This window comes from Delphinapterus leucas, chromosome 2 (genome assembly GCF_059928025.1).
Source record: "Delphinapterus leucas isolate spDelLeu-1000000601 "Yukka" chromosome 2, BTC_Dleu_Yukka2, whole genome shotgun sequence".
Classification (NCBI taxonomy): domain Eukaryota; kingdom Metazoa; phylum Chordata; class Mammalia; order Artiodactyla; family Monodontidae; genus Delphinapterus; species Delphinapterus leucas.
In genome coordinates this window covers 140,358,412-140,383,452 of record NC_143130.1, presented here as the reverse complement: position 1 = coordinate 140,383,452, position 25,041 = coordinate 140,358,412, and the positions used below count along the sequence as shown (strand labels likewise).

Below are 25,041 nucleotides of genomic sequence, written 5' to 3'. Positions count from 1 at the left end.
TTACCTTTCTAGATGCTCTTTTTTACTGACTCTGGATGTGATCTAAGACTCTTTCTCAACACAGTGCCCCAAGCATTCATTATTAATCTATCAATGAGCTCTATTTGCCATTCCTGTTATAGGAATGGCAAGTTGAAATATGTATACATGCCTATGTGTGTTTTACACAACTACTTAGAAGAACCTTTGAAGTATATTTATCTTTATGTAAGGTTTGCCTTTCAGAATATAGAAACTACTAGTAGAAAGAGATCAATAGCCACTCAATATCATTCCTTATCTAATTTGCTTTGAATGCCTGAAATGGTCACTGTTGACTCTCTGTTCTTTACAAACAGAAATACGCAGGCAGAGTGCTAACCATTATAAGCCCCTTTCTGGAAGTAATTTGACATGTGCAATTAAATCTTAATAACATGCGTTACCTACGTCAACTCATTTAGTGCTCCCCCAAATCCTTTAAAGAAGGTGCTATTAAAATATCCAGATTACAAGTGAGGAAATTTAGGCACAGAACGATTAAATAACTTTCATATTGAGGCTGGAAAGGACTTCATCTTGGTTAAAGTGTTACTTGTGGTACTCTTTCTCCATGTCCCCACACTTCTTCCCCCATGATATAAGCTTTGATCTAAGTTAAGAAGCTAGTGTTAAATAAATGCTCCGCACCAGATTCCTTCTTTTGAAAAAGTGAACAAAACTTTTCTTCTAAAAAACAATAGCTTAAGACAAAACCTGACAGTTCTTTTGTCTCAACTATCCTTGCTATGACTCCTTTAAAAGTGCCAACCCCATTTTTCTTTGTCACAAAAGCATTTTAGAACAACTCATAACTTAGAGCAACTCTGCAAGCCCTGGAATCCCATTGTTAACTGTGTGTTATGCCCATACATCTTCCTATTAGTCAAGCTTTGTCAGCTCACAGGGGTGCAAATGTAAAATAAATGATAGTGATAGACATTGGTAATTTCAAACCATAGTGTGAAGTTGAAAATTCCTTCAACCAAATAGATAATTATTTGTCCACATCCAGTAGTAGAGCCTAATAAAGATAGTTGTGAAAATTGCTAAAACTAAACAGTGTGAACACCTCTTTAAAGCAGAGCAAAATAGAATAATTTATCAAAGTGGAATTTCAGTTAAATGGGAAATGGAAATGAAAATTTTCAATCAAAATGGAAAATTTCAATTTTCTCTAACAAGTAAAATCTAAATATACTTTAACTGGCTATTTCTTTCACACATTCTCAATTAGAGTATCGATCAGTATCTGATGAACCATGAAAAAGAACTGGAACCATATCCCAAAACTCCTTATCATTTTAGGTGTAAGGAAGTCGTGAGGCTTGCATAGTTACTCCAGTTTTTTTAAATGATGACTTTCATCAGTGTTTCTCAGAGAAACAAAATAACATTCTCCATATATTTCTGTATGTAATTCCCTTACCATAACAATTCTCAAATATTCAGTACCCATCGATAAGCACTCAGTTTTATATCATTAGTTTTCTATATTCTTGGCATGTTGTCAATAATGAAACTGTGAGAAATTTCCATCTGGTATTTCTGATATTCTAAACAATGGATTTTAAAAAACTCAGAAATGCCCCTGATTATATGAAAGGATTAAGCTTAATGGAAAGAGAGCAGTGTAATAGCTTTTCACCTTAAAGATTTCTTAAACAGGCTCATTTTTCCCATGGAAAGATTTTGAAAACCATGATGGTTCAGGGTAACCAATAATTGTTAATGTCAAAGGGGGTAACTTAAAAATAGCTTTAGGGCTTCCCTGGTGGCGCAGTGGTTGAGAGTCTGCCTGCCGATGCAGGGGACACGGGTTCGTGCCCCGGTCCGGGAAGATCCCACATGCTGCAGAGCGGCTGGGCTCGTGAGCCATGGCCGCTGAGCCTGCGCGTCCAGAGCCTGTGCTCCGCAACGGGAGAGGCCACAACAGTGGGAGGCCCGCGTACCACAAAAAAAAAAAAAAGCTTTATTCAGGTATAATTGGCATACACTAAGTTGCACATATTTACAGTAAGTGATCTGATGAATTTTGACATATGTATACCCCTGTGAAGCTATCACCACAATCAAGCCAATGAAAATGTCCATCATAATTTTTGAAGATATCAATAATGTAAAATTTTGGTGATCATCATATCCCCAGGGGTATCTGGCCCTAGTAGGCCATATTTCTTGTCTATTGAGCGAACACATTTTCTCTAATTTATTGTCACTGAACAGAACAAAAGGTTGGGCAGAATTCAGGCTTTTAACTTTCAGCATTTTTGAGGAGCATCTGCATGGTACTGAAGTTGGCCTTTGAATATATAAATTGACAGGTATGAAATCCTCAGCATGTCTATAGTGGCTTAGCAATCCCACAAAGCCTCACAGTAGCTTGCCTGATGCCCCACCTTCTCTAGAGAAGGAGCAGTGGATGGGCTTATTCCTCCACCCTGTGTGTTATTTTTTTTTCCAACCACATCATTTCATAGACAATTTAGGAACCAATAAAGCATAAGTCTTGTTTGAAAAGATGTATCTAAATATAGGAATAATACATTATAAGCCAAGTCATTTCCCTCCTCTGAGTTGCTGTTTATCTGTCAAATATCTTCCATCTTATCAGAGAGAGCTGTAAAGGAAAATGGGTGGGTGGGGAAGCAGCAGCAAGCTTTCTGGAATGTCCAACTTCTCAAATAAAATAGACTGCACAGACAGCTTATAATTTGTATGGCTTTGGCTCAGGGTTTCTGAAAGGAAACATAAGTTGTTTTTGTCCTGCCTATTGCTGTCTTATTCACCCTCAGTGCTGGTAGGAATGAAGTCTGGTAAGCTTTATTCGGAGGATCTCCTGATAGCTCTTTCCTGTACTCCACTATTTTAGGTTCTGTTTTGGAAACAGTTTATGGATGCAGCATTTAACCTCGGGGTTGCAGATTCCCTCGTCTCCATCTGTCAACAACCATCTTCACCCCTCCCCGCGAAGACAAGTCCCCTCCACAGATGATACTGGTCACCCTCGGAACTGTGGCCTTGAGGGCTCCAGCTTCCTTTCTTTGCCTCGGGTCCCAGGACACCAGTCCAGGTTTAACTTTATGAGTTGGGAGGGCAGCTTGACTAATCAGTCACTCTTCAGCTGGGGGCTGTTTCTACCTGCTCATCCTCTCTGATTCTCCCCCAAATGAGAGGAAGATTCAAGTGGATGTGGCACATCCCCTAATCTAGGCCTGCAGACCGGTGGCTGACGTGTGCAAAGGAAGACTCGGACCAAACAGGCCTTTTTCACCTGCGTAATGACAGGCTTGGGAGTAGCAAGGCAGCAGCGGCGGCGGCGCCGGCAATAGGAGGAGGAGCGCAGGCAGCGGCCGGGGCGGGGCCGGGAGGAAGTGGAGGGGGAGGAGGAGGAGCTGAAACGCGGAAAGCGGCAGGCGGCAGCTCGGCCGGAGTTGCAGCAGCTGCGGCGGTGGCGGCGCTGACACCGCAACCTCCCCAAGCCCTGAGTCCCGGCGGGGGCAGCAGCAGGGAGCGCCTGCCCGCCCGCCCGCCCAGTCACTGCACCTCGGCCCCGCCAAGCAGCAGTCGCTGCGTCCGGGGAACTGCCAGCTATGGCCGCGCCGCCCGATCCCAAAGAAGAGCTGCTGCCGCTGGCCAGTCCCGGGTCCCAGTGGTTCGGGGACCGGAGCGAGGGGGAGGAAGAAGCGGTGACGCCGAAAGGGGCCAAGCCCGAGCCGCAGGTGGGGGAGCCCGGCCCTGGGCTGGGCTCCGGGGCCCGAGAAGCTGCGCCGCGGGAACTGGGCTCGGGCCCCGCCCGGCCGCCGCCCGTTGCCATGGAAACTGCATCCACAGGTAAGGCGGGCGGGTGCCGCTGTCCCGCAAATGGCGTCGGGGACTCGGGTCCCCCAGCCGGTCCCCTTCTCTGCAGCTCGCCTATGCACCTACCTCGCGCTCTCTATCTTGAGCACCAACCTTAACTCCCCTTCGCCACAGGCGACTGTAAATATTAGCGGACTGGTAGGGGCAGAAAATTTATTTTTCCAAAGGCTCGGAAGATAACAAAATATTATTGATCCTTTTATTTCATTATCATTTTTCCGGCTTTCAAAGTTGTTCTCAGAGGCAAACCGCAGCATCCTGGCTGCCGCCGCGCCTGTATACAAGTTTTTTCCTTCTTGGAAGGGGCTGGGGGTCGTAGGGCCCGTTTGGCCAGTTGGGATGATATTCTGAGGCGTGTTTGTGCGCCCGGCGCGCGCCAGCGACAGGGGACGCTGACAACAAAGCGACGGGAGGGCCTGCTGCCCCTAGACTCTGCTCGATCCAGGGCAGAGATGTGACTTTAACTCTCCCTTCCCTCCAAGAATTTCCACACCCTACTCCTAGCCCCTTTCCCTTCACCTCCTCTATCTCCCCCTCCCCCCGCACACTAAACCGAAACGCCAAGGTGTGTCTAATTCCAGAGGGACAGCATTGCCAGAAGGTTGGGAGTTGTGGCGGCTCCCGCCCAGAACCCTTCTTTCCCAGCTGCCCGGATGCTCCCATCTCGAAGGGAGCAGTGAAACTTGCAACCCTTTAGAGCGGCCGTTGGCTGAGGTGTTAGAGGGCTTGAGTGGCGGTGAGTGTTCAGGCACAGTTTACCATCAGTCTGAACCTGCCTGGTCCTTTGGAAATTGTCCTGGATTCGCCCTCCTTTCGCCTGACTTCCCCTTCCGAACTGGAGCACGTTGGTGCTCAGCGGGGACCAGGGATCCTGAAGCATTCTGTCCGAAGGATGCCTGAGGCGAGCTTTGGGGAGGGGCTGCCGGCTTGGGTAGCTCTGTGTTTCCAGGGAGTGGGGTAGAGGGTGCTGTGTTGTGTTGTTCCCGGAGAAAGCTTTGCTGTGGTGGAATGAGAGTTGTGTAGTTTTGGAAATGTAGCTCTTGAAGGCCGGGTGCTGGGTGATTCTGCAGGAGGGGAAGGGGGGCGGGACTGGCATGCTTGTTCATGGCAGCTGATTTAGGGGAACCCCTTTCTTAAGCCATTGCCTCTCTTAAGGGTCGTGTGGAGTGTCTTAGGTAGTCCTTAGGTAGTCTTAATTCTTCTCTAGTACAAACGATTTGAGCTGAGGAAAGGAGGTTTAGGGAACGTGTCAAATAAAACATTATGAAGGGAAGAAAAAAAGTAAAGAAAGAAAAAAGAGAGAAAGGAAAAGGAAAGAAAGACTCAAAAGCAGAAAACCCCATTTGTCATATATTAGCTATTATATGGAGGAGGGGAGGATTTAAGACTAAGAGAGATCTCAACTTCTTCATCTAAATGGAGAGAAAACAAAACTTTTTATAATTGCAAAAGAAGATGGCAGAAGCTAATAGATAAAGGAAGGTACACGTTTCATTGGTTTACCATTACCATTCTTCGTTGAGAGTAGCTCATAGTACAGAACCTTTATCCACTGTCATCAAAGTAAATCATTTATAAACATTGTCCACCTCCCATTGGTGTCCCCAAGGTTAGGTGAACTAGGGAGAGGAAGCTAAGCGCCCCCTGTTCAGTAACATACTATCCACTAAAATGGTTGCTATGCACAAAATGCCTAGAACAACTGTGACAAAGTAGGCATTTGCAATTTTTAATATTATTATAGAAATATTTTACTTTGTTGAATATATTAGGGGTTTTCTATCCTAGGCAACAAATACACTAATAAAATCGAACATGATGCTAACTTTGGATGGGAGGAGAATGAAGGGAGGCAGAAGGAGCACATAGTTTGCATATTTATATAGAAATTTTTAAGTTTATTATTGCTGCTTGAAGGAATTTCTCATATAGTTGTTGGTTATTTAATGTTTTAAGTTTGTATGTTTCTTTTTTAGTAGACTGTATGGGCTGTTATAAGAGTCCCAGATGCCAGAAATGATACCTAAATAAATAACTAGATCTTGAAAAATTCAAATAAAATCTGGGCCAGCTTCCTTATCTGTTGTTTTGGCAGTTCTGTTGCAGTAAGCAGAGTCAGCAGGTGCATCCTCAACTTAATCAGGGACAAAATCCAGAGGAAGCCTATTAAGCACATGGCTTTCCTTTTTTTTTAAAAGAATGGTGCTCTTTGGGACTCAAATCAAACTAAGAAGTAACTTAGACTTTGAGTGTGATGCACTGTAAATAGCTTTTGTTTCTTTCTCAAATGGAATTCTAAAATTTAAGACAGATATTGATGTTTTAAAAACTTTTTTTCTGAAAAACACCACTAATCATGCTATCTGGACAGAAATTCTGTTATTTATTTTTATACATTGATGGTAATTAAAGTTCCTAAAGAAATATTTCCAAAAATATTTCTCAGTGATGTCCTGGAATGAATATATGTTTAAACATCATTAAAGTTGCACTATAAAACTCTGTCAGTACTGTATTCTTTACCAGTACTCCATCAGTACAGATATTCTCATTGCTTCTGTCCCTTTTGTGGGATGGAAATGTCCTTAACAAAAAGTAACACTTTTTTCTAAAGCTACAATTTTTCATGTCTAAAATTGATAATGGGCATGTGATATGCCAAGGGAACATTTAATACACTATATGTAGGCTACAACATGTTAGATTGTTAATCATGAAACAGTGCCATCATCGAATAACTTTATACAAAGAACGTGAAGAGCAACATTTTTGTTTTTTCACGATCAGTTATTTTATTCCTGGAAACTATTCAAAAGGAACATACAATAACACAAGGATAGAAGAATCATCCTTTGTTTAAAGGAAGAATTTAAAATAGCATATTTGAACAAAATGCAATGGTAAGAATTAACTCATTGGCCACTTTGGAAATTAACTCATTGACTGATTCATGCATAGAAGGCAAAATGAATAAGAGAATGGAGAATGGTCTGGAGAAAGCAGCCCAGTGTGATGATTTGCTTTAGTGATATTGACTTATAGATAATTTGACTTAAATTTCTAGATGATTGCCAAGGGGGAGGGAAGTGAGAGAGGGAGAGAGAGGTATTTTTCCAATTTACTTGGACTACAGTGCTCATAAATTTATATTTTTCAAATGCTGAATGTGATACTCTATTGGAAAAAACTATTCTTAATCTATCATTATTTAAATACCTTTCAGAAATGTTTATATGTCCTGCATTTATTCTGTATAATATAATAAATTGTACCATACACATTACCAATCATCTTTTAAAATCCATGTAGAGACTGGATTAGCTGTCTTTTCTTGTGGATGTGCTTGATAGATGTGTACATTTTTTAAAATTTTTGAGTCATTCCCAGCAATCCTCTTCAGAAGGTGTAAATTTCAGTCTTCTGTTTTCTTTCATCTTTTAAGAAAGCTACAGTTCTATTGAAATGGGAAGGAACACTACACTAGCTTTTACAATACTTTACAGAACCTATAAGAAAAATAAGAGTTTCTAATGCAATTTATTTCTCTGGACATGTATCTGAATATATATCTGAATATAATCAGACATATGCTCTGAATATAATCAATGACACTTCTGGCAGTAACTACAGTACTTATCCTTTCATATTGGGAATTCAAATTAGGTTAAATTAAAATTTAGAAACACTTACATACCCTAAAAATACATTGATAAATAAATTTTATCAGAGCTTTCAGCATAACTTCCTTTTCATGAACTCACTGTTCCAGGAAACCCATCCTACTCATTGTCCCTCAGATACACCATAGACCTACCTGCTCCCATCTCTTCTCTAGGCTGTTCATCTACTGACTCTGAGGGTTTGGAGAAGAGTTGTGGATTATTTTGTTCATTGTACTTTCTATCTTGCATAGTCTGGAAGATAGACAAAACTTCCAAAAAGTTTATGGAAAGTTTTTATTATCTGTAAAGTGAGAGACCATTGAGATTCAATTCAATTTAGTAAACATTTATTGAATGCCCCCTTTGTGTAAGGATCTGTGCTAAACACAGGTTTTGGTTTCCTAGAACATGTGTACCTTTCTGTTTCACATTAGTATTTAGTTAAACAGTTCTTTTATGTCATTTTTCATTTTCCTCATTCCCAAGTCGTTGCTGGAAGATTGTTTAGAAGGGTATTATATAATCTAACCACATGGGCACACAGGCATGAATTAGTTTTCTGAGGTTGACATAGGATAAAGAAATACTAGCATAGCTTGCTCAAAGGGCATAGCTGGGGGAAAACAAAATCTATCTACCTAACTATCTAGCTAATTCTATCTTCCTCATAGAAGTAACTGTACTCAGAGATCCTTGTATTAGTTAGTAGTGCTTTTATTTTAAAGTTAAAGGAAATGATCTCAGTGGTGACTAAGGGAGATTTGAAAAAAGGCACTGTAAAATATAGACGGCAGTGAAAATAAAAGACATATTTCAAGAGACTAATACATCCACACAGGAATGCTTTCCATGAAAGAATATGGTCAAAAGATGAAAGACAACCAGTTTTATTTGTTAAAATAATATTTGAGGGCAAAAAGAACAATGAGAAGAACATGAGCTAGAGAGGCTCACTGCTTGTGGAAGGTGCTCTAGTGAGAGTAATGAAAAAAAGGAGAGGGAAGAGTTTCTCAGTTCACATTTAACCCGTATTATTTAAAAGGGACAGTTATCATTTTGAAATGTATAGGAATATTGAACCACTATGTTGTGTAACAGGAACTAACACAGTATTGTAGGTCAGTTATACTTCCAAAACAAACAAACTCATAGAAAAAGAGATCAGATTTGTGGTTACCAGAGGTGGGGGAGTGGGTGGAGGGGGAATTGGATGAAGGCAGTCAAAAGGTACAAACTTCCAGATAAGATAAATAAGTACTCAGGATGTAATGTACAACATAATTAATATAATTAACAGTGCTGTATGTTATATATGAAAGTTGTTAAGAGAGTTTGAGTTCTCATCACAAGGAAAACATTTTTTTCTATTTTTTTAGTCTTACATCTATATGAGATAATGGAATTTCACGAAAGTTGATCATTTAAAAATAAATAATTAAAATGGACAGTGATTCTTAAGCTGGGCAATCTAAAACATACGGAAAGAAAGACTGGAAGCCCAGGATAAGTGAACAGCAAGTAGAATACTGTATCACTGCTCTGATAAGATTGGCTCTTCGGAGCCAACTACTTTATATCATGGTATAGAATGAGTGTGGTGAGCAGTTTTGATGTCATTCCTAGTATCTCCTGAGAATAAGACTAATGTTAGAAAAGTTGAAATGGGGAATGATTTTCAGGAAAGGGAAAACAATGGATATTTAAAACTTACAAGCCAATATATTTGTTGCTGAGTGCTGGTAGAATCTAAGAATGCATTATTATGCTGAATATTTATAAACCCTTAGAAAATAATAAACATGTTGATCACCGGCAATTCCCATTGGTTCACTAAAAAAATAATGCCCATAAAACATAATTTTCTCTTTTTTATATTCTGAATCACCAACATATGCACAGAACTTACTATGCACAGGAACTCTAGAAAGTACTCAACTTACATTAGAAAGCACGCTCTTTAATTTTGCAAATGGCACAAAGTTTCAAAAGATGATTGATATGGTAGAGGGTAGCACTCCTATTTAAAATTTCTGATTTTAATGTTAACTCAAAAGCAAATTCTTTCTATTAAAATAATTTTTTACTCTAGTTTAAAAAATTCCTTGTTGGGGTAAGAAGCACATGCACGTGACATTAAAATTTAAAAGCTACAAAAGGGTATACAGAGAAAAGGAAGTATTCACACTCAGTCTCTCAACCAGCCAGCTGTTATCCCTCTTCAGCAGCAACCATTGTTATCGAATTGAGCAATAGAGCATTATTTAATTAATTCATGATTATACTATTATTTATTGAACCCCTGCTCTATGCCAGGCATTGTTCTAAGCACTAAGGGTACGGTACAGAAAAGGACAGATAAAAGTTTATCTCCTATAAATTATATATCCTACTGTGTGTGTGTGTGTGTGTGTGTGTATGTAGGCAGGGAAGGAGAGAAGACAGAGAGGAGACAAAGAACAAAAAATATATGTCAAGGTATGATAAGTCCTAAGGAGAAAGTTAAAATAGAGCAGTAGAGTGAGAGAGATAGTCAAAAATGTCCTCTTTGATAAGGTGGCATTAAAGCAAAGACTTGAAGAAAGTGACAGAATAAGTCATGCAGATGCAGAAGATCATTTTAGGCAGAAGGAATAGTCTGTGCAAAGGCCCTGGGTGAAAGTACTCCCTGGAATGGCAGGGAGGTCACTGAAGTGGGGTGAACAAGGTGAAAATGGTAGGAGATGGGCTCAGAGTGTAGGGTGAGGGGTGATGGGCAGATTAGGTCCTATAGGCCATTTTAAGAGTTCTGGATATTACTCTGAGTTTGATGGGAGCCACTGGAGGGTTTACAGTAGGGGAGGAACATGTTTAGAGTTAAGTTTTAAATTAAGTTTAATGGATCACTCTGTACTGTATTGAGAATCTAAAATAGGGGAGGAGGGGAGGAATATGGAGCAAGAATGACCAACTAGGAAGCTATTGTAATAATGCAAGTAAGAGATGCTAGTGGCTTGCACTGGGGTGATACATTGGAGGAGGTGAAAAGTGCTTGGATTCTGGATATATTCTAAGTGTAAAGCTAACAGTGTATCCCTAATGGGTTTTGTACGGGTGTGAGAGAAAAGAGTTAAGGATGACACCATTTTATGGCCTGAGCAAATGCAAGAGTGGAGTTGCTATTAGCTGGGATTGGAAAGACTTTGGGAGGGGCAGGTTTTGGGGAAAAGCCAGGAGTTTGGTTTTGCAAACGCTAACTCTGAAATGCTCATTAGATAGCCAAGCAGTGATGTCAAGCAGGTAGTGTAGAGGTCAGGGGTGGGGAATGGTCTGGTCTGGGTATGTAAATTTTGGAGTTGTTGGCATAGAGTTGAGATCACCAAGAGGGAGTGAGTTTTGACAGTGAAGAGGTCAAGGAGTCCTGGGATGCCCAAATTCTCAGAGTTTCAAGCAAAGGAAACTGAGTAAAAATGGCTTAACGATGTAGAGGGAGAACTGAAAAAGTGGGATTCCAGAAGGCAGGGAAATGTATGTTAAGAGGGATGGAATGAGTGACTCTGTCAGATGCTGCTTGTAGGTTGGGTAAGATGAGGACTGAGAATCAGCCATTGGATTTGACAATGAGGAAGCCATGAATTTGATGAAGCTGTTTTATTGTGAAGTGTTGGGGGAAAACTTTGGTTGGAATGAGTTTTAGGGAAAATGAGAAAGGAGAAAATGAGAGACAATATTATAGACATAACTCTTTTGAAGGAGGAAACTAGAAAAACAGGAACATAACTACCTGGAGGGCTGGGATCAAGAGAAGGGAAAGTTTTATTTAACTATTTTTTACTATGGGGGATATTAAAGCGTATTTGTAAGACGATACAAATGATTTAGTAGGGGTGGAAAGATGGATGGTACAGGAGAGTGAGGGGGCGTTTCCTGTACTATGTCCCTGAGCAGGTGAGGGGAAATGGATCAGGACAGTGGAGGGATGATGTTAGATAGACGTAAGGACAGTTCACGGATATAACTGGAGGATGGGGGCACAGGTCAGGGGTGGGGCTGAGGATAGGTAGAAGTTCAATGAAATAGGAAGAAAGGTCAGCAGCAGAGTGAAGGCAAGAGTGGAGTTGGAAGTTTGAGAGGAGGGGAGAAGGTATACAAGTTTTGTGTAGGAGATTGGGAGAGTGAAATGTCTAGGGGAGATGGTAGGAATTCTAAGTATCCCCAGTGCCCACCTGGAGCTGAAGGTCATGAGCTTAAAGCGAGACCAGCTACCATACGTGTTGTCTTTTTTTCCCATCAGTGTTGATTTCAAGTAGGTGGACAGTTGGATTGGTTTTTGTTTTTTTCTGGTAAGTATGACAAGATGAGATGGGCAGTGGCGTTAAGGATGTGTGCAAGGCAGCGAGAGTACTGGAGGGTTGTGGGATCCGGGGAGGAGGAAGGAGGACAGAGGGGGATGAAGCACGGTGAAAAGATGATGTGAACAGTGGGTTGTGTGTACCGGCAGGGTTGAAGAAGAGCAGGAGCCGGGGTGCTAGGGTAAGGGGGCTGAAAGGATAAGGTTCAAGGTGGAGTGTTTGCTATGGAGATGATGGAGAGGGTACAGTTACTGAGGGGATTGGGAGACAGATGTAGTGGAGGACGACAAGGTCATCAGAGGAGTGGCGTCCAGAAGGATGGTAAGGCTGGGAGTGAGATTATTACCTACATGATTTCTGAAATTGCCAAGATTGTAGCACTTGGAGAATACAGTGAACTGTATTTCCTAAAGATAAAGGACGCAGTGGCCTGGGCTTCAAAGCTAGGGGATTTTAGAGGGGAGGGAAGAATAGTAGCCTGTAAAATTATGAATTTCTGACTGTAGGTTCTATAAATTCTATTTAATATGTTCAGAATGTAGGAGACACAACTTGAAATAGTTCATTGTGGGGGATGGGAGCTTTGAGGGTTGTAATTAACTAAATATGAGCTAGTGGTATGGTGAAATTACTAAAATATCTTATGTAATTTTACGTAGTATTAATAGAAAGTCTTGGGTACACATTATATGAGGTAATAGTTCCCCTAGATTCTGTTCTAGGCAGACAAAATTTGGAATTTTATACTAAATGATGGGTGCCATGGTTTAGAGACACTGTAGTACAGTGAAAGGTGACTAGATTGGTGTGGCTTCTAGAAAAACAAAATGCCGTTTGAGAAATGGTTGAAAAAATTAAGACTTTTTAGCCAGAATAAGAGAATGAAAGGAGATCTGAAAGTAAAATTCAAATACTAGAAGAAATCTTATTAACCAAATGAAGACTTGACCGAGGTGATTTCACAAGGCGAAATTGGGACTGGTGGGTAAGTCAGAGAAACACATTTCAACTTAATGAAGGAGAAAGTTCTAATAATTAGAATTGCCCAGAAAAGAGATAGATTACCTCTCAGTTACTGATACTTAAGCACAAGTGAGGTTGCTGTTTACTGGGGGAAACAGAAAGGAAAGTGTTAAGTTATACCAAGATCTTTATTCCTTCATAAGAGAAGACAATACACCTAACCTTACCTGTGGTTGTTAGAGAAGGCATATTTCTCAAGAGTGAACAGCTCACAAATGAAACCAGAAACAGTACTCATCACAAAAACCACAGTTAACTTCAAATTGGCTCTCTAAAAAATGCACTCTCCACAGAATTGTGGCCATCTTTAAATTCTTCTCTAGTTCTCCACTGTTGAGAAAAACTCTATAATGTAACATACTTGCCTCTTGAGAACTGCACAGTTTTATACAATTTGGGGTTATTAACCTAAATGTGAAGCATGCTATCTGCAAGCACCTCTTTTATTTATTCTTTTTTCCTGAACTATCTTCTTCATTTTTTTTACTACAGACTCTAATTCCATAAATATTTGATATATTCTAAAATGTTTGGGGAATTCATTAACTAATTCCGTATTGCTAAAAGCATCGTATGACTCTGTCCTTAGTCCTCTGCCTCACTGTCTGCATGCTTATGCCAGATTATTTATTGTAAAATCATGTTTGCCGAGTTGCCTAATGATTTACATTCTTGGCTGGAACTGTTCTGCATTCTGACTTCCATGTCCAATCCCCAAATGGATTTTTCAATTCATCTACTGCATGAGATTGTTATAAAACCAGTTACAGACCAAATTCTTGCTTCCTGAATGTGGGGAATTTGTTGACTATCTCTCATCCTTAAAAGTACCTAGAATTTTGTTTTATGCATAGCAAGTCTTCATTTTTTAAAAACAAGTCTTGGACAACAGAAAATTGTGTGTACTCAAGTTACTGCTGATACAGTTGGTGAGCATAAGAATAAAAAGCAGTGTCACATCTCCTTTTGGCATGAATTTTTCAACAGATCCCAAAATATCAGGCCTCTCAAAATGTGGTCTGTAGATGACCTGCTTCAAGATCCCGTGAAGCGATTCACGGACTTCAACTCAGGGAAACAAGCCTGCCAAATGCATGTTAAGACTTTAAGAAGCACTGATTTATTGACTCTCATCCTTATGCTCAGCTAGGAGCTGTGGGGGATGATGGAACATGAGCCAGGTCCTCTTTCTCCGTTCCTCCAAGCTTACTGTCTAGATGGGAGATGTGACTAACCCACACAAAACAAAGGTAGTTTGTCTAGCCTTGTGCTTGGATGGATGCTACAAGCTATAAGCCCTGTACAAATTTCATAATTTTATGGGTTCCAGGGTACCTGGTGTCTTGAAAGAGGTGGAGTGTGACTTACACCTAAAGGATAGGTAGATTAGAAACAAGCAGAAGTGGCAGAAAGGCAGTTTTAGGTGAGGGGAGAGACATGGGTGATGACATAGAGATAAGCAATGACCAGCGTGTTTTAACCTGCCCATTTGGGTTCAGGGAGACAGATTCTGGGGGGTTTGAAAGCTATTCATGGGACTGTAGTCTCCTTTTATATGGATTCTGGGACCTTTGAAGGTTTATACGTGACGGAAGTAATACAGTCAGCCCTCTGTATCCTTGGGTTCCACATCCACCTTCACTGATATGAAGGGCCCACTGTACTATACCATTTTATATAAGGGACTTGAGCATCCATGGATATTGGCATTTATACGGGGTCCTGGAACCAATTCCCGGTGAATACTGAGGAATGACTGTATAAAGCTGTGTTAAGGAAGATTAGTCCAACGGTGGCATAGATGATGAACTCAACGGGGATGATCCTGAAACCTGCACTTTTGCTGAAAGAAGGCTGACTCAATAACGTCAGTTTCAGAGGCTTGATTAAATAAACATGGGAATGAAGAGGAAGGTACCTGGGAAGAAAGAGGAGGAAAGATGAGCACTTCATGGGAACATTCAACAGGACTTTGTGACTGACAGGACACGGGGGATGAAGGGAGGGATGAATCAACTCTTAGGTTCTGTTCCTATGGCTGGGAGAATGATGGTGCTATAGAGAGGTGGGAGGGGGCACTGGTCAGACAGATGAGGATAATGCATTCATTTTTGTCATATGGGGCTCAAAATGAAGAAAAGAGGGGAAATCTCCACTTGGCTCTGTTTATTAAGGAACGGAATTTGGAGATGAAAACAGAATTGTAGATAAAGGTTTAGAAAATTAGAAAAGGGGACTTCCCTGGTGGTGCAGTGGTTAAGAATCCACCTGTCAATGTAGGGGACATAGGTTCGAGCCCTGGTCTGGGAAGATCACGCATGCCACGGAACAGCTAATCCTGTGCACCACAACTACTGAGCCTGTGCTCTAGAGCCCGCGAACCACAACTACTGAGCCTGCGTGCCACAACTACTGAAGCCCGCATGCCTAGAGCCTGTGCTCTGCAACAAGAGAAGCCACTGCAATGAGAAGCCCGCGCACTGCAACGAAGAGTAGCCCCTGCTTGCTGCAACTAGAGGAAGTCCGTGCGCAGCAGTGAAGACCCAATGCAGCCAAAAATAAATTAAAAAATTTTTAAAAATTAAAAGAAAATTAGAAAAGAAGCCGTAGAATAAATTAGCTTTTTGGAAGAGATTATGTAGTATGGGAGGAACAAAGGGCCAAGAACAGAGCAAGTGCTCCTTGTGTCTTACTAGCTGAGTGGCATTAGGCCACTTATTGAACCTCCCTCAGCCTTAGATTCTGTGTATGTGGCACTAGGTCTTGTAGAGTGCCTGACAATTAGGTGGTAACTCCCCTCATTATCATAGTATCATGGAAATCAAGATGGCATGGTATAGAAATAGTCTTGACCGAGAAGACAGATTTGTCTAGTCTTGGCTTTGGCACCTAATATCATGTCAATGTGGGCAAATTTGCTTTATGTCTCAGTTTCTTCATATGTAAAATGGGCATGATACCATTGTCCTGGCTACCTTACAGGGCTGTTTTGAGGATAAAATGAGATAACAAGAGGAGGTACATGCAAATTGCAAATTACTCTGCATCTGTAAGGAACTACTGATAGGAAGCCTGGTAGCACTGTCAGATGCAGAAGAGAGGTCTAAGAGAATAAAGACTGAGAAAAAACCATGTCACCTCGGCCCTAGGTGTTTTAATAGAAAATGCTTGCTGTACTTAGCTGAACCTCAGCCAAATGTTAGTGGGGAGAGCAGGAGAGCGAGGAAGAGTGGGGCTGGGGAGAAGTTGATTCTGGCAATCCACATTGGGAGACATTTTGGCTACGAAGAGTGCAGTTGGAGTGGCGACCCACCCCATTCTTCATGTCCTAAAGAGTGAACTGTGGCTGGAGCAGGGCTGAGGCGTGCCCATAGAGGCCAGGTGAGGTCTATTCTTAATCTCCTGCTCAGTGGAAGGGCAGTAAATGTAGAAAGCTGCCCCATGTGTGCATGGTAGTCTGGAAGAGGCTGTCTCCCAGAGAGGCTATCACAGTGAAAGCCAGCTCCTGTACCTCACCCCCACCTCTCCCCCCAAGCTTAAATTAATTGGCCCTGTGGGCTTGTAGGTACTTGCATGCTACTCTTACAGCTCTATAGATTTAAAAGTCTTCCATAAATAGATTAATACTTCTGGAAAGATGGAGTAGACAGCTTTTCCTTATCCCTCTTGCTAAGTACAGCTAAAAATTCTGGACATTATATACAAGATAAGCATAAAAGACTGTGCAGTGAAAGTAGCATACTTGTAAGGCATTAACCTAGATGAAAACCTGTCTGAGCTAGAGTGAGAGAGAAAAGCTGGGTGAGGGAGACAGTAGCTAAAACTTGGAATGACAGAACTTGAGAATCCAGAGATTTTTCTTGCAGTAGGATTCTCAAACTAACTCTATGAACAGAATAGGAGGGTCACAGTAAAACTGCAACACTTATAAAGAAAAAAATAGAGGCGCTTTATTTAACCATAGTTAACTCTCAGTCAGTGGGGCAAGCCAGCTTCCCTCCAGGTGAGGAACTCTTAGTCTTATTAACTCAGGTTGCCCAGAACCAGGAGCTGAGAGTTGTGCTTGGCTCCGGGAGGGTTGACCACATGCAGGGCTGGGCCAAGTCCTGAGGGTACTGAGAGCACCGGAGCAGAGATGGTAGCAGAAACCTGGACTCTGGTTGAAAGAACTGAAGATTTACAGCCTGCACAAGAGAAGATAGGATGGGTTATGACAGCCACCTAAAAATACATAAAGAGCTGCCTAGTGGCCTAGGGACTGGGTATGATCTACGTGACTCTGGAGGATGGAACTGTAGTCGATCATGAGTTAAGCCGTGAAATATGAAAATAGCTTGGACTACCTCATATGGTGGTGAGTTTCTTGTTACTGCAGGTATGTAAGCATAGCTGGGTTGGTCGCTTATATGACAGAGGAGATATAATAAAGAGGATACATTAGGTTAGTGATTCTTTATCTTTTCAGGATCACAGATCCCCACTGGAGAATCTCTGCTCAGGAAAGTGTACTTAAGGAATCTCTGCTCAGGAAAGTGTACTTACAAACACCGTTTTGGACACAAATTCTGACATTTTTTCGGAGGCCTTTTATGGATGGAGGAATTAAATAACTCTCTAACTCTTAGAGATCAATAATTTCAGATACTGTCATATAAATCACTGTTTATACAGCAGCAGTAGTTTCATGGTTTAATAAAATCTCATTGAATCATCCATTTATTTATTCAACAAATATTTATTAAGCACGAACTATGTGTGTGTGCGTTTGCATACACACACGCACAAACACACACACACACACAAGGTATATAGCTGAGTAGGTGATACTTAAATATGTAACCAGAATATAAAAATAAATGCAGTAAAATAACAACATAGTCTATTATGAAGAGTCTAAATTAAGGAAAAGTCTGCATTCCATAAATTCTATTTTGTTAGTCTCAAGAACATGTGGTAACTGAATTTGTGGTTCTCAAAGGATTACTGAGCCATCCTCTTTCCAAACTGGCCCTGGTGAAGTGGGAGAAAGAGTGTGAACTTGGAGACGCCATGCTGGTTTCCCATCTCAGCTCTTCCAATGGCCAGGGCTAAATGGTGGGTCTATATGAATCTGTAGTGTCTAGATAACGATGTATCATTTGTCTATTCACTGTTTCTATGTACACTGTACACTTCTGTGTACAGTTTAGTCATTACTAAAGTTTTTAGAACCAGTGGTTACTTTAGGCAACATTCCTTTACTGATTATCAGGAGATGCTTGGGGTTGGAGTAGGGGAAGATATTAATTCTCCCTCTAATAATATCCCCATCAGCCATCTAAAGTCACAATAAATCAACAAACAAACAAATAAATAGATATCCTTTGATTGAACAATTAATGTTTACTCAATTGTATGTAAAATACACATGCGATATTTTTTAAAATTTGTACTACTTTTATTATTTACATATGAGCACATCATCAAAGTAAAAAGGTGCTCCCTGTGCAAATCCAGCTTTAAAATACTAAGTCAACTGGCTTCTACTCCAACCAGACTGTAGCCCCTAAGCACCATCATATATAGAAATTTTGGAGTTACTACTACTGGTCATACTATTAATTTATTTAGCAAACCTTTTATTTTAGATAATACAAGGTAAATTAAATTGCAACCCAGCATGTTTGCATTACCAGAATTGAACTTGTGTGAGCTTATTTTTTAAATTGAATCCATGGCATTAGAGAACTGTTCCTATTTTATTTTACCATAAGCATGAGAAAGAATAAACACCTAGAAATTGTATAACCTTTTAAAGGCCAAGCAGTTCCTGTTTATAATTTGTATGTTTGCATATCAGAAGTCTCAGAAGAATTGGTTTCATTTCTGTGAATAAAAAAAAATACATTTTTAAAGAGAGGTAATGTACTTTCTAGAGAAATGAGTCCCAGAAGTATCCTGTCTTGAAGGTAAACATGTGTTAGGAGTAGGGACAATTTGCAGTGGCCTGTCAAGGCCGTCTGTGTTACCTTTTTTTTTTTTTTTTTTTTAAGTGTAGTAATCTCCTCTGTGCTCAGTAGTTATTTAACTATTATAATAACTCCCAGGAACATTGGTTCCTGAAAGGAATCTTTATCAATCTGTTAAAAGCAAAAAAAGGTCCGCCATTCTGCCAGACGGGGGACATCAAGGTCAACCTTTAACTGTATCAGTTAACACATAATGACTATGTTTGCACTGTTGATGGCTCTTGTGAAGATGTCTTTTTGATACTGAATTGATGTTGACATGCTCCACTGTATAATCACATTATTATGAATCTTGTAAAACATAATTTTCAGTTCATAAAAGGAAGGGTCGGTACATCAGTTGATCACAAGAACCTAGAACTTCTTTTTTTTTCTGTGAAGGTCCCAGTCCTTCAAGGAAAAAAAATATCAGCAGATGACTGTGGATAAGTAAAATGGGACTTAATTTAGTTGATTTTCTTAGTGAAATGGAAATGGTCAACTTTACAGACTTGTTTTAAAATTGTAAAAACAATAGTAAAAGAAATGTTTGCAAGAGAAAACATTTATTCATGATCTCACTTTCTCTTTTTTTAAAATCTCACCCTGTCTTCACAACTCTTAATGCCAACTTCATATGGTGGTTTGAGGATTCAGTGAGCTAATATTTGTAGTTCTTGACACATAGTAATGACTGTATAAATGTTTGCTATTCTTATTGTTGTTATTAATTCCCTATCAACTTTATTTATTTGCATAATAATCACCAACCTCCCTTAAGAACTTTAGAATGGATGAAACACTGATGTCCTTTATGGAGTGATCCTCATTTTACAAATGTGAGCCACATCTCTGGCTCCCGAGTCTCATGCTCTCTCTGTTGTACCACAGTGCCTTTCTGCCTTTGAAATATAGTATAAGGAAAAATAACACTGTCTTACAAGACAACAAAGCCAGGACCTGGAATTCAGCTTTATCTTTCAGGGAGGGAAGACAATAATGGGAGTCTTAGCTGGAGAGACTGGAGAAGAGACAGGAGGAGAGATGAAGGTGGAGAAGAGAGGGGGCAATGGGGTTGGAGAGGGGTGGTGATGGAGGGAGGAAGCTTGACCCCTGGAATGGACACAAATAAACAAAGGGGAGGGGAGTTAAGACACGGAAAGGGAGAGAGTTAGGGAACAGAGAAGTACACAGAGGGAGGGAGGCCCTTCGAGGAAGCCAAAAATATATCTGTATTTCTATCTTTATATAAAGGAATGGATTTGTGAAAAAAAGGAAAAGAGAAGTAGGTAAGAAAGCTTTCCTAAATTCTAGAATCTGGAGTGAGACCGGGTTCTTGGCTTTACTTCCCTTTGAAATGGTAATTTGCATTCTTACAGTTGCTCAGATCCTTAAACCTCCAGTGACTTTTCTAAATGGGGTGACCCCAGCAGGCCCCTGTGGCTCAAGGGTAGGAGTTGTTCTCAAGGTGTTCTGTACAGAGCTGCCCAGAGCTATCTCACCCCCAGGCTGGATGAAATCAGGCCGTGGGCTGAGTCAGGCCTGTGGGCCAAATGTTCCTTCCTCTGTCTGGGGATTTTCCAAAGGACTCACATTAACTTCGTCTAAATGGAGAAGAATTTAGCTCAGGGTTTTCCCTTAGATGTAAGAGATTTTTTGTAAACTCTTCCCCTATGTACAATGAGCACTGAGGTTTGCAAATGCAGTGGTCTGGATATCGATATCAAGAAGTTAATTGGTTTTTCTTTTACCATGCTCAAGTATAAAAATGTACTCATACCTTGACTGAGGAACAAGGCTAGTTAAGGAAAAGAGAGAAAACAGATAAAAGTGAAGGAAGTTAACATTTATTTAGCACCTAGTGCTAGGCAGACAGGCACTGTGACAAACACTTTATATACTTTCTTAGATTAGTTTAGGATCCAGTGGCCTATTAATAGGTAGCAGAGGACTGTATTGTCATTTAGCTAATCTGAGCAGTGATGACAGATAATTTGCGTAATTCTCTTTATTTGCTTCCAGCCAAGACCAAAAACTAGACACAGGTAAGTCTTCTAGTGAGATCCCAGGATGGGGGACCAGATGTTGGGGTTCATGGCCTAGTTGGTAACACGTGTGCATTTTCAGGAATGTTTATTTAAACCACACTCTTCCTGGGGCCTGTTGAAATAGTAAGCTAAGCATTTGGGGTCCTTCCTATCCTTGCGTCAATGATGATTTGCATACACGTACTTGTTTGTGTTCTATCAAGTGCATGAATGTTTCTTCTTGTCTAGTCTGCAAGTCCCTTGAGGCAGGTTTTATGTCTCCAATAGTCTCCATAATCCCTAGCAGAGGGTCAAGTATATCAGTGTCAGAATTTCATTGTTTGATGATTTATTTTATTTTTTCCCTTGATTACATAAAATTCTCTTAGTACTGTATTGGGATCATAGCACATTTTCATAAGCTTTCAAAGTTCACAGAATCAGTGACTACTCATAGACATTAGAAGTAGGATTTGTATATTTTGTGTATGACTCATGTGACCAATATTCAATCAATTACAGTGTAAATTCTTGCTCCTGTTTCTGTGTTATTAGAATAATCAGCAAAAAATTTTCATATGTCATACCACTTTGAATTTCTTTTAAAAACTCGAGAGTGCTAACTTAAAAAATAAAAACAATTATTGACAGTTATGATTAAAACTATCTGATGATAAATGAATTCTGTTGACATTTTAAAAAATTAATTGGATGGATGTCCTTGATAAGGTGTTCAATTATCCTGAGAATTTACATGATAAAATGCAGTTGTTTGCCTTGAGATTAGTTTGACACAATTGCCATTAACGGCTCCTCCTTTTTTTTTTTTTACCGGTACGCGGGCCTCTCACTGTTGTGGCCTCTTCCGTTGCGGAGCACAAGCTCCGGACGCGCAGGCTCAGCGGCCATGGCTCACGGGCCCAGCCGCTCCGCGGCATGTGGGGCACGAGCCCGTGTCCCCTGCATTGGCAGGCAGACTCTCAACCACTGCGCCACCAGGGAAGCCCAACAGCTCCTCCATCTTAGCACCTGGCAGCTCACCTGGCAGCTCTGCCCCCAAGAAGGGGATGCTGCACTGAGATGCAGACCATTACAAGTTAAATCTTCGTTTTCTTTTAGTAATAGGAATAATAATGGTGCATTCATTTTTCATTAGTTTGTGGAGAGCAAGGCATTACAGTCTTTCCAATTCAATTCTAGTCTCTTAAAGTGTGAGCAGTTACTTGAGGTGAAAGAGGCTCCAATGAAGTGGAACTTAAAAGCAGGTTTGGGCCTGGTGAAAATTTTATTTCGGGAGTTCCCGGGGTAGATGGCCTGGCCAAAAGTCTTCATATGAGATTTGTAAGTGAATTCAGGCACTGAGCCCACTTCTGACTGCTGGGCTGGGTAATCTGTGCCAGCTTCCTTCATCTCTACTTGGCCCTGCCTATATGTATGTTGCTGTCTCTTCATATGGCAGGAAAAGTCTATGGTTCGAGAGTTAGAGCTGCTCAAAAGGGAATATAGCATGAAGTAGCGTGTTCCCCATCCCTGGAAGGGTTCAAGTACAAGACTGCATGATCACTTATCGGGGATGTTTAAAATAGGGTTATTTTCAATTAAGTGAGAAGTTGAACTACACTACTTCAAATATCTTTTATATTTCTTTTGTCTCAGGATTCTACGATTTTACAATAAAATCAGGGAATTGTTATATACTATTGTTATATACTAAGTATATAATTGTTATATACTAAGTCCTGTGAATGACTTTGTAAGACACCTATATTTTGCATGTTGGGGATTTAGACCTTTAGCTAAAACCTTTAGCTAATACTTTAGACCTTTAGCTAAAACTTTAGCTAAAAACTTGTATGAACCCATATGAGCAAACCCAAACACCAACAATCTAAATTTGCAAGTAATTTTAACAAAAAATACTTTCAGCTTATTATTTTTATGGTGTGCTCAAGTAAAATGTTATTGATTAATAAAATGGAAACATTGATTAATCATTACATTCTGTAAAATACTATTGGTAGACAAAAATATTTATAATGTAGTGTTCACCGGGGACAACAGCAAAGAGATGGGAACTAATTATTCATTATTATACACTTACATGCCAGGTATTATGCTAAGTGCTGTGGATAGAGCATTAAAAAACCTCTTTCCTCAAGAAACTTATAGTCTAATGAAACAGTTAAATAGAGCATCAATTATATTTTATTGTGAAATATGATAGAATGATGTACATGATGCTATGTCAAGCATCTTAATAGAAGGGAAGGTTAGAAGAAGATTTTTACTGGAAGTGGTTCCGGAACTGAGATTTAAAGGATGAGAAATTAGCAAGATAAGGCCCGGAGAAGACTGTTCAGAGAGAACAGCCCTGCTTAAAGTCACGTTTCTCCCTTCTTGCTTTTTCAAAGAGGAATCCTTTGTTCTGAGAGTGCATATGGCTTTCAGAATTGGACAGACTGTGCATCTCAAACAGGTATGCAGACACTTGGCTAAGGATCAAGGGCACTCAGAGCCAGACTAGACAAAGTCAATTTTTTCCAGTAGCAAGCCTTTTAAAACACTATTTTTTATTACAAAATAGATGGATGCATTGAAGAGTAAATTCACATGCAGTTTTCAAAACTGAGACTTTAAATAAACTTCCTGCATCATATACTAGACTTCACCCACAGGCCCTTGGGATACACACTTGATTTTCTTTTTCTATTGTGCTTACTTAGTTGGAAATATTTGAGAACTACTAGGCAGAAGGGTGTCTGGGTAGGTGCTCTGGGGCGAGTACTGAGCACCTCAGGATCAGGTAGCAGATGAATGTCATACGAGTGGGTGTGCTTGCGTGTGTGTTGTACATGCGTATGTGCAGGCACTGACTCATCCATATGGGTGCTGAGGTGAGAAGAATGCTGTGAAAAAGACTGCTGGGTTTGGTGAGTGTTGTCTGCTATGGGTGAAAAATGGGAAGGAATAGAAGCAAAGCTGGGCCAGGATTTATGCTTTAGATCATTCTATTTCTCCTTCCTCACAAAAGCACTAGTGAACCAGGAAGGTTAGGGGAGACATCATTGTTCTGGTCCTGGTTCTTTCCTTCCATCATCCTTGTTATGCAGTATCGCTGACCTTCTGTTATGTCCCAATCTGGTTCACAGCCCATAGTGACCCACCCCTGATTGGTTACTTACTGAAATCAGGGCTGTTACTACAGAGAGTTCTTGGGTTTTTTTTTTTGCATTGTTCCAAGTTCAGATTTTTAAATATATAGCCTTCGTCAATGGTACGTTTATAGTTCCAACTGCTGTTCCTAATCTACTATAGTGGAGTTATATATGATGCTGGAATTTAGGAGATTTTTTTCTCCTCCCCCATGTCCTCTTTAGACTTGTCCATGGCAGCTGCCTGAACTAGCTTCTTTTTCTGGGTCTTGAAGGATGTCATGTGCTGGAAAATTGTGCAGGGAAGACTTCCTAGGGAGAGGGTCCGGGGAGTACAAATGAATGGAGTTGTAAAGCTGACATGATGGGATAATGACAAGCGGTTCCAGGTGTGCCTAGACCCTCCTGGGGAAGGGAACGGAGAATGGAATGGTGGATAGGACTAGTCTGTGAGAAGCTTAAAGCTGTTGGGTGGCATAGTAAGAACTGTAGATTTTATTCTCTTTTGACAATAGAGAGTCATTTGAGGTTTTATCAGTGAGATAGGAGCTCTCTCAGATTGGTGTTGAGAAAGCGCTTTGGCAACGTGGAAGGGGTGGGAGGTGAGTTGAGAAGCTTCCACAGCAGTCCTGTGAGACATGGTAGGGCAGAAGCTGTGGCAGTGGAGAGCAAGAGGCGTTGAGATGGAGAGATTTTGTGTGAAGTACAGATAGAACTTGGAGAGTTATTTCCGTTTCTGGCTTGGACATGTGGGTGCACGGTGATGCTCTTAAGTGAAATATGGATACAGGAAGAGAGAAGAGAGAATCAATGTAAAACGCTTTCAAAGATAATAGCACTCCATTGCAAATGTAATGTATTAATATTGAAATAATATATCACTGAACTTATATTTAAGGTAATGGTCATCCACAGGATTGATTATACAGATGTAGAGAAACCATTAGGAGTCACAAAGCAAGTGCTTTTATAAACACTATAAA

At 40.5% G+C, this 25,041-nt stretch overlaps 1 protein-coding gene across 1 annotated transcript in view; it reads left to right on the top strand.

Moving 5' to 3' along the window:
* Positions 1–3,425: 3,425 nt before the first annotated feature.
* RTN1 (reticulon 1) overlaps positions 3,426–25,041 on the top strand; it is a 238,216-nt gene continuing 216,600 nt past the window's right edge. Inside the window, exon 1 of the mRNA XM_022570448.3 lies at positions 3,426–3,852. Within this exon, the coding sequence (XP_022426156.3) occupies positions 3,612–3,852 (241 nt within the window). The 5' untranslated portion in view covers positions 3,426–3,611. The remainder of the gene's footprint in view (positions 3,853–25,041) is intronic.